The sequence below is a fragment of the Oncorhynchus mykiss genome, chromosome 6 (assembly GCF_057628025.1).
Source record: "Oncorhynchus mykiss isolate SJ-2025 chromosome 6, ASM5762802v1, whole genome shotgun sequence".
Lineage (NCBI taxonomy): Eukaryota > Metazoa > Chordata > Actinopteri > Salmoniformes > Salmonidae > Oncorhynchus > Oncorhynchus mykiss.
This window is the reverse complement of record NC_143027.1, coordinates 32,193,294-32,203,325: the sequence shown is the minus strand read 5'-3', so window position 1 is coordinate 32,203,325 and position 10,032 is coordinate 32,193,294. Positions and strand designations below refer to the sequence as shown.

Here is a 10,032-nt window from a genome sequence, read left to right as displayed (position 1 = left end):
ATGGACTTGGAAATGGTTGAGATCTCTCTCTTGCACACACACACACACACACACACACACACACACACACAATGTAATATCATCCAAAACGTTAAATGTACAGACGCTGACTCATCTATATGAGGCCTGCCAGTAGAGCTCTGTCTTCCCAAGGTCACTTTATTCACCCTCCCTCCATCATCTCTCTCTCCTCCCTCCATGTCCATCAAATCTCTTCTCCCCTTCCTCTTCATCTCCCTCCTCCTCCCCTCATCTTTTTCTCAACCTCTTACTTCATCCCATTTCACTTCACTTGCCTTCCTCAAACTTCAAACTGATTGACATTCCAAGGACTGAGAATGCAGGCCACCCCTCTACCCCTCCATTCTGGCTCAGTGCTCTCTGCTCCACCCGCAGTCAACTCATACAGTGCTTTTGGAAAGTATTCAGACCCCTTGACTTTTTCCACATTTTGTTAGGTTACAGCCTTACTGTAAAATGTATTAAATAGTTTCCCCCCCCCCCTCATCAATCTGCACACAATACCCTATAATGACAAAGAAAACAATGGTTTTTAGAATATTTGCTAATTTACATAAGTATTCAGAACCTTTACTCAGTACTAGGTGGAAGCATCTTTGCCAGCGATTACAGCCTCAAGTCTTAGTGGTTAGAGCATTGGGCCAGTAACCGAAAGGTTGCTGGTTCGAATCCCTGAGCTGACAAGGTAAAAATCAGTCGTTCTGCCCCTGAACAAGGCAGTTAACCAACTGTTCCCCAGTAAGCTGTCATTGTAAATTAGAATTTGTTCTTAACTGACTTACCTAGTTAAAAAAAATATTTGGCACACCTGTATTTCAGGAGTTTCTCCCATTCTTTTCTGCAGATCCTCTCAAGCTCTGTCAGGTTGGATGGGGAGCATTGCTGCACAGCTATTTTCAGGTCTCTCAGGAGATGTTCGATCAGGTTCAAGTCCGGGCTCTGGCTGGGCCACTCAAGGATATTCAGAGATTTGTCCCAAAGACACTCCTGCGTTGTCTTGGCTGTGTGCTTAGGGTCGTTGTCCTGTTGGAAGGTGAACCTTCGCCTCCGTCTGAGGTCCTGAGCACTCAGGAGCAGGTTTTCATCCAGGATCTCTCTGTACTTTGCTCTGTTCATCTTTCCCTCGATCCTGACTAGTCTCCCAGTCCCTGCCACTGAAAAACATCCCCACGGCATGATAGTGCCACCAGCATGCTTCACCGTAGGGATGGTGCCAGGTTTCCTCCAGACGTGACGTTTCGCATTCAGGCCAAAGAGTTCCATCTTGGTTTCATCAGACCAGAGAATCTTGTTTCTCATGGTCTGAGAGTCTTTAGATGCCTTTTGGCAAACTACAAGCAGGCGGTCAGGTGCCTTTTACTGAGGAGTGGCTTCCGTCTGGCCACTCTACCATAAAGGCCTGATTGGTCGTGTGCTGCAGAGATGGTTGTCCATCTGGAAGGCTCTCCCATTTCCACAGAGGAACTCTGGCGCTCTGTCAGAGGGACCATCGGATTCTTGGTCACCTCCCTGACCAAGGCCCTTCTCCCCCGACTCCTCAGTTTGGTTGGGCGGCCAGCTCTGGAAAGAGTCTTGGTGGTTCCAAATTTCTTCCATTTAATAATGATGCAGGCCACTGTTCTTTGGGACATTCAATGCTACAGACATTTTTTGGTACCCTTCTCCAGATCTATGCCTCAACACAAACCTGTCTCGGAGCTCTACGGACAATTTTCAGGTGTGTGCCTTTCCAAATCTGGCCAATAAATTGAATTTACCACAGGTGGACACCAATCAAGTTGTAGAAACATCTCAAGGATGATCGGTGGAAAGAGGATGCACTTGAGCTCAATTTCGAGTCTCATAGCAAAGGGTCTGAATACTTATGTAAATAAGGTATTTCTGTTTTAAATTTTTAATACATTACTAAAAAACGGCTTTTGTTTTGTCATTATGGCGTGTTGTGTGTAGATTGCTGAGGATTAATTTAAAAAAAAAATTTTTAGAATAAGGCTGTAACGTAACAAAATTAGGAAAAAGTCAAGGAGTCTGAATACTTTCCGAAGGCACTGTATATAGTGGATGTAGTGAGTAACTGGGACTAGAAGCATGTGGAGTGTTCATTTCTGGTCTAAATGTGATACTCTGTCTGATAAATATGATTATAAATATGTGATTATAAATGTGATGAGAAATATGAGCCAGATAGCCTAGCGGTTAAGAGCGTTGGGCCAAAGAGTTGCTGATTCGAATCACCATGCCGACTAGGCTTCTGTGAGTCGCTCTGGATAAGAGCATCTGCTAAATGACAAAAATGTCAATGTGACGTGAGTGTTTATGTCACTGAGGAGAAGGCCATGACAACGTATGGGTCTCGGTCTGAGGGTGATCACCTGCCATATAAAAACAGAGAAAATACAAGGGCTTGTGCAATGTTGACACGTGCAGAAACATTTCAGTCTTTGTATCCAAGATCATGACGGTATAAAGTTGAGTAAAATGGGGCTGCAGAACTTTACAATGACAGAGATATTTAAGGTGTTCCTTTAAGATTTACAGCCAAGGGGCTGTGTGTGTGTGTGTGTGTGTGTGTGTGTGTGTATGTGTGTATGTGTGTGTGTGTGTGTGTGTGTGTGTGTGTGAAGCCTGAAGGAGTCTGATCAATAGGTGCTGTAGTAGGGACAGAATTATCCTCCTCAGACACATTCTTCCAAATCAGCTGACACACCTACAAGGGCCACACTAAAATAGCAAGTGTGTGCGTACTTAATTCTCCACTGTCTGATTTTTCAAAGAACCTGGGTTATTGAGAGGTCATTCTGATCCATCCACTTATATACATTTCTGAGGATCATGATGAAGACGTGTCAAACCTCACACACTGTTATGAGGTGTAAAGTTGTCAGTGGGCCAGCCAGGTGTGTGAGCGAGAGGGAGAGCGAGGGGGGGGGGGGACGATAGGAAATAAAAATAGGAGGAGCCGCTTTCTGCTGCTGTGCAGTCGGATTACCTCTGCAGTGTGAGTCTGCAGATCCACTCCAACCCACCTGGGGGACACACCTGGCCCACTGACAGAACCACACACACTTCCACTGTCATGTATTCACAGCACTGACAAATAGAATGAAGAGCTGCACATAAAACTAGTCCAAACCCAATCATAGAATTTAAACCCAGCTTGTATTAGCTATGTACTTTTCTTTTGGTGATCATGGTATTGTGGGCATCATTTGTTTCAAAAAGTTGAAGCCTATAGGCTGTAACATCCCATTGTGGGCACTCAGAAATCAAGAGTCAATAATATCATACAATTGGACATTTGGGTGAAAATTCAAGAAGCCTATCATCCGCTGTATCATGGTGTTTCTGTGGTTAGTCTGTGTGATAAGGAAGGAGGGGTGATGACGATAGCGAAGATGATGTCTCTTTAAAGAGAGAGATTGTTCCTGCTGAGTTGTTTCTCCTCCCGCGGTATAAAAGCTCATCTCTCTTCACCCTGCCGCAGTCTGCATCCAGCTTAGAGATGAGCTACCCACTGGATTACCTCTACGGCCACGGATCCTATCGCAGGACACCACAGGGACACTCTGCCCGGCCCGCCGCTTCCCTCTCCTCCTCCGGCTACCACTCCCAGCCATGGACGACCTCCCAGCGCCACCGCCCGGCCTACAGCCAGGCAGCCTCTGCCGACAGCTTGGAAATCTTTAATGGCGACATGACTCGGAGGAACGAGAAGGAGATTCTGCAGACACTCAACGACCGGTTCGCCGGTTACATCGACAAGGTGCGGAACCTCGAGCTGATTAACTCGAATCTGGAGCAGGAAGCGGCTGCGCTGCGACAGAGCCAGACGGGGCGCGCTACCGTTGGAGAGCACTATCAGCGTGAGCTGGGGGACCTGAGGGTTATGGTCCAGCAGTTGACCGGGGAGAAGGCACGCACACTCTTGGAGCATGACCACCTTGAAGAGGACATCCAGCATGTGCGGACCAGGCTCGAGGACGAGGCACGCAGCCGGGAGGAGCTGGAAGCCGCAGCACGCGTCATGAACAAGTATGTGAATGAGTCTGGGCTTGCACGGCTGGAGCTGGACAAGAAGCTGTTCGCGCTGCAGGAAGAAGCCGCGTTCCTGAAGAAGAACCACGAGGATGAGGTGGCCGAGATGCTAGCACAGATCCAGGGTACACAGGTGAGGTTCGAGGCTCGAGACACGATCAAGGCGGACGTGACGAGCGCGCTGCGGGAGATCCGTGCTCAGCTGGATGGCCACGCGACCAAGAGCGCAATGCAGGCAGAGGGATGGTTCAAAGGTGAGAGGTGCAACTTTATATCAATCTACCTTAATACCCACCTGGCTTTACCTAGAGTGGTCGTGAGAAAGACAGTTTTATAGTCTTATAGGACTATAATGTGTGGCCGTGCGGTGACGCATCATTGCTCGCTGTCCATGGTGCTGAATTTGGGAGCGCTTTGGTTTTACAATCAAATAGGCTAGTGGTACATAGTGGTGCATCTAGGCTATTGTCAATCTCATTTGGGACATTGACGCCTCGTAAGATCACAATTGGATGCGAACTGCTTTAAACTCTCTAGGCTATATATTCAGCTAAACCTGGGTAAGCATCCTCCTATGAGTGCATACCAATTACTATAATGACACCTTGAGTGACAAGGGTACTTTCGAATCAAACGCCATAGTTATGAAATGATAGGCTATGATTGCATTTGGAAAAAGTATTGGATGTGAATAATGTGATGAAATAGTCCACTGGTTTATTTTATGGAGAGGACTAAGTGTTCTGTCTGGTGTAAACTCGTGTCTTCTACTATCTGTCCACCTGCAGTCCTGTTTGGAAAATATTATTACTGTTTATCATGCATTCCTGCCGCAGGCAACTATGAGTCAGCAGTATTAGGTCCCTAAAAACACAGATGCCTCATTCAAGACTCCTTGGAAGATTTTTTTGACAAGATTTTCATCAATATGTTGTTCAGTGTCATGTATCTGAGTCAGACCTCTGACAGACAGACGGGCACTGTCAAGGTCACTCCTTCTTGGAGAAGAGGATGTGTGTTCTCAATGACAGACCTTTACTAAAGCTCAATACAGAAAAGCATTCAGGCACCTGGCCAGTCCTAAGACAGGAGACTATTTTATCATTTTGGGTTATAGCCCCTGTCCCCATGACCTCTAACACCCTGCCTCTGACCCCCACCACCTTCTGAAGTGCGTATGGAACGGTTGGCGGATGCAGCTCACTCTAATACGGATGCAATCCGCGGTGCCCAAGAGGAGATAGCCGAGTATAGACGGCAGCTGCAGAGCCGCACCATCGAACTGGAGACCCTCAAAGGAACCAAGGAGTCTTTGGAGAGACAACGCATGGATAGTGAGGACAGACACCATGGGGATATCCACTCCCTACAGGTACACTCCTCTGCCTGACCATCTGTCTGGCTTTTCTCTTTCTCCTTCATTCTGACACACATTGCTCACCAACGTGTGTGTGTGTGTGTGTGTGTGTGTGTGTGTGTGTGTGTGTGTAGGAGACCATCCACCAGCTGGACGGTGAGCTGAAGAGTACTAAGTGGGAGATGGCCAGTCAGCTGAGAGAATATCAGGAGCTGCTGAATGTCAAGATGGCTCTGGATATAGAGATAGCTGCCTACAGGTGGGTCAGGGGTTAAGGGGGAGAGGTTAGGGGTGTTCAGACTGGCTCTGAACAACCTTGCTCTTGGAATATATATATCTTTTTTAACAGGAGACTGTATTGACACACCCAACTCAGACTGTACTTCCCATGTTCTTCCCCTAAACAGGAAGTTGCTGGAAGGGGAGGAGACTCGGTTCCTATCTGGGCCAAGCCTGTTCTCCTACTCCTCCGTTCACCTTAAGCTTAAGGGGGAGGAGCTCTCAGACACAGTCATACTGGAGGAACAGACGGATGAGACACAGGTCACTGAGGTGACAGAGGAAGGAGAGGAAGAGAAGGGCGAAGAGAATGAAGAGGAAGTAAAGGATGAGGAAGAGGATGAGACCAAAGCTGAGGTAGGAGAGGGGGAAGGATCTGAGGATAAGGGAGGAGAGGAGGAAGAGGGTGTTAAGGAGGAAGAGGAAGGATCTGAGGATAAGGGAGGAGAGGAGGAAGAGGGTGATAAGGAGGAAGGGGAAGGATCTGAGGATAAGGGAGGGGAGGAGGAAGAGGGTGATAAGGAGGAAGAGGAAGGATCTGAGGATAAGGGGGAAGAGGAGTCAGGTGAGGAGAAAGAGAAGTCTAAGTCACCTGAGGAGGCTGCTTCTCCATCTAAGTCTCCCACCAAAACCCCCCAGCCCAAATCTCCCGCCGTCAAATCCCCTGAATCCAAATCACCCCCAGCCAAATCTCCCCTCCCCAAATCACCCGCCAAGTCTCCTGCCCCCAAATCTCCCACGGAGAAATCTCCCCAGCTCAAATCTCTGGCTGTGAAATCACCATCTAAATCTCCCCCTAGCAAATCCCCAGAGTCTAAGTCCCCTCCTCCCAAGTCCCCCCTCCCCAAGTCTCCTGAACCCAAGTCCCCCATCCAGGAGAAGGCCAAGCCCCCTGCAGAAGACAAACCAGCCAAGGAGGAGAAGAAGGAGAAGGAACAACCCCAGCCTGTAAAAGAGGAGAAGAAACAGGAGCCAGAACCCAAGGAGAAAGAGAAGAGTGGGAGCCAGCCTAAAGAGAAGGCTGAGGAGAAGACAGACAAACCAGATCCCAAGAAGGAGAGCAAGCCAGAGGAGACCCCAACACCTGCCCCTCCTGCCGCCGCCTTGGCCAAGCCTGCAGAGGAGAAGCCCGCCCCCACCAAGGAGAGCCCCACCCCTGCTAAGAAGGAAGATGAGAAACAGGCCCCATCCAAAACAGACGACAAACCTCAGGCAGAGTTGAAGCCTGCCCCCAAAGAATCGCCAGAGAAAACAGAGAGCAAGAAAGAGAAGAAACCAGAGCCCAAAGAGGAGGTGAAGGAGGACAAGCAGGAGGCCTCTAAAGGGTCTGACAGTAAAGAGGTTAAGGATACGAAGGTGGAAGGGAAGGCAGAGAAGGACGAAAAGTCCTCCAGCACTGAGGTCAAAGAGAAAGCCATGAAGTGAATCACTAACGCGTTGTGTATGAGCCGAGAGAGAGAGAGAGAGAGAGAGACGCCAAAGAACTATCGGGGAGGGATGGGAGGGGGAAGGGAGGGAGGCTACTGAAGATCTGAGAAGCCTTTGTAAAGAGAGGCCAGAGCAGAGTAGGAGACTAACAGTAAACAAGCAAAGCAATAGTGTTTCTCTAGTTACTAATCCCTGGGTACTCAACCCTGATATGATGCTTCTTCTAAATGTATGACTGTAAAGAATGCAGAATGCTCTAAACTCTATCTGAATGTGTCTGACTTCCCAACAATAATAACAAGTGCATTAAAATAGCAACATCGCTCTGGCTGGGAGCACAGCACAGGGCCATGTACCTTCTGAAGCCTTCAAGGGCAGCGATGTCAACAAATGTCTATAAAAGATTGTGTCAGGTGAATATATTGTACTGTATGTGTATATTTATGACGATATAAATTAGTATATTATATTGACTATAAAAAGCAAAGAGACTATGAACCCGCTCATTGTGCACCTTAAACAGCTCCCTGTCTGATGGTTATGCTGAGTCACTGTGCTGTGGTTAGTATGCTAGGTCAGGGAGGAGAACTCTGAAGTCAGGGATGACTGTGCCATGTATAAACTGCTGAGAATATGCAATACAAACTGATGTAACTAATAAAATGTTCAAACTGAACAATTTCTGTGTATTATTATTATTATTATTATTATATGTTATTATTATACATTCTAATACTAAAATATACTCTTGTGTGAAATATACTGATTGCCTCAGTGATGGTTTCGACCTGACCTGGGCAAAGACGTCAATTAAACGTCTATTCCACATTGGTTCAATGTAATTTCATTGAAATGGTGTGGAAACATTGATTCAACCAGTGCGTGTCCAGTGAGAAAAAAAATGGCTTGTTAAAATAGATAATTTACTGGTATAGTACTGAGGTACTAGACGACAAATTATATCGCTTCCGTCTAGTTCCTCTCATGTACAATTGAAGTCGGAACTTAGGTTGGGGTCATTGAAACTCGTTTTTCAACCACTCCACAAATTTCTTGTTAACAAACACTAGTTTGGCAAGTTGGTTAGGACATCTACTTTAGGCATGAGTAATTTTTCCAACAATTGTTAACAGATTATTTCACTTATCACAATTCCAGTGGGTCAGAAGTTTACATACACTAAGTTGACTGTACCTTTAAACAGCTTGGAAAATTCCAGAGAATTATGTCATGGCTTTAGAAGCTTCTGATAGCCTAATTTACATAATTTGAGTCAATTGGAGGTGTACCTATTTCAAGACCTACCTTCAAACTCAGTGCCTCTGCTTGACATCATGGGAACATCAAAAGAAATCAGACCTCCACAAGTCTGGTTCATCCTTAGGAGCAATGTCCAAACAGCTGAAGGTACCACGATCATCTGTACAAACAATGGTACGCAAGTATAAACACCATGGGACCACGCAGCCGTCATACCGCTCAGGAAGGAGACATGCTCTGTCTCCTAGAGATTAACGTACTTTGGTGCGAAAAGTGCAAATCAATCCCAGAACAACAGCAAAGGACCTTGTGAAGATTCTGGAGGAAACAGGTACAAAAGTATCTTTATCCACAGTAAAACAAGTCCTATATCGACGTAACCTGAAAGGCCGGTTTGCAACTGCACATGGAGACAAAAATCGTGCTTTTTGGAGAAATGTCCCCTCGTCTGATGAAAACAAAAATAGAACTGTTTGGCCATACTGACCATCGTTATGTTTGGAGGAAAAAGGGGGAGGCTTGCAAGCTGAAGAACACCATCCCAACCGTGAAGCACGGGGGTGGCAGAATCATGTTGTGGGGGTGCCTTGCTGCAGGAGGGACTGGTGCACTTCACAAAATAGATGGCAGCAGGAGGCAAGAAAATTATGCGGATATATTGAAGCAACATCTCAAGACATCAGTCAGGAAGTTAGCTTGGTCACAAATGGGTCTTCCAAATGGACAATAACCCCAAGCATACTTCCAAAGTTGTGGCAAAATGGCTCAAGGACAACAAAATCATGGTATTGGAGTGGCCATCACAAAGCCATGTCCTCAAGCCTATAGAAAATTAGTGGGCAGAACTGAAAAATTGTGTGCGAGCAAGGAGGCCTACAAACCTGACTCAGTTACACCAGCTCTGTCAGGAGAAATGGGCTAAAATTCACCTAACTTATTGTGGGAAGCTTGTGGAAGGCTACCCAAAACATTTAACCCAAGGCTACCAAATACTAATTGAGTGTATGTAAACTTCTGACCCACTGGGAATGTGATGAAAGAAGTAAAAAGCTTAAATAAATAATTATCTTCCATTATTCTGACATTTCACATTCTTAAAATAAAGTGGTGATCCTAACTGACCTACGACAGGGAATTTTTTACGAGGATTAAATGTCAGGAATTGTGAAAACTGAGTTTATACGTATTTGGCTAAGGTGTATGTAAACCTCCGACTTCAACTGTACATGCCAGTATACACACTATGAAGAAAGGAACAGTTCTGAACGGAACACCAACTGAGGTGGTATGAAAAGAAGCACAGCGGAGGTGAGGAAGATGAGGTGTGAGGATCTCATTATGTGGGTGTGTGTGTGTGCGCTGTACTGCATTGCAGCTGAGGAGTGCACCTCCCCTCCCTGCTCTGACGTCACATAGCCTGGGCTCATATATAAATCAGGTGTTCTGGAGAACAGCGCTACCTGAACAGAGCGGCTCCCCCTCTGCTTTCTACGCCACAACATCCTGGAGTTAGAGAATACAGCTGCCCCCTGCACATCTCTCGCGATTATTCTTAGGTTAGGTCGCTCATCCTCATCGCACCCTCATTTTAACTCTTCTATACCTGCTCCACAAATCTAGCCTGCTGAAACGGTAAGCATGGATCAAAACAG

The 10,032-nt window shown here is 46.5% G+C and overlaps 1 protein-coding gene across 1 annotated transcript; it reads left to right on the top strand.

The window, feature by feature from the left end:
• Positions 1-3,393: 3,393 nt before the first annotated feature.
• LOC110525767 (uncharacterized) lies at positions 3,394-7,796 on the top strand. The gene is made up of 4 exons (XM_036979904.2): positions 3,394-4,310; positions 5,229-5,428; positions 5,548-5,672; positions 5,821-7,796. Exons 1-4 carry the CDS (start codon positions 3,524-3,526, stop codon positions 7,115-7,117), a joined length of 2,409 nt encoding a protein of 802 aa, XP_036835799.2. The 5' UTR covers positions 3,394-3,523; the 3' UTR covers positions 7,118-7,796.
• Positions 7,797-10,032: the final 2,236 nt, after the last annotated feature.

Bases quoted from the DNA above. Each gene is read 5' to 3' on its own strand.
- LOC110525767 (XM_036979904.2), top strand. From the start codon at position 3,524: ATGAGCTACCCACTGGATTACCTCTACGGCCACGGATCCTATCGCAGG. The intron at 4,311-5,228 runs GTGAGAGGTGCA...CACCTTCTGAAG, and splicing joins GGCAGAGGGATGGTTCAAAG to TGCGTATGGAACGGTTGGCG. The intron at 5,673-5,820 runs GTGGGTCAGGGG...TCCCCTAAACAG, and splicing joins ATAGAGATAGCTGCCTACAG to GAAGTTGCTGGAAGGGGAGG.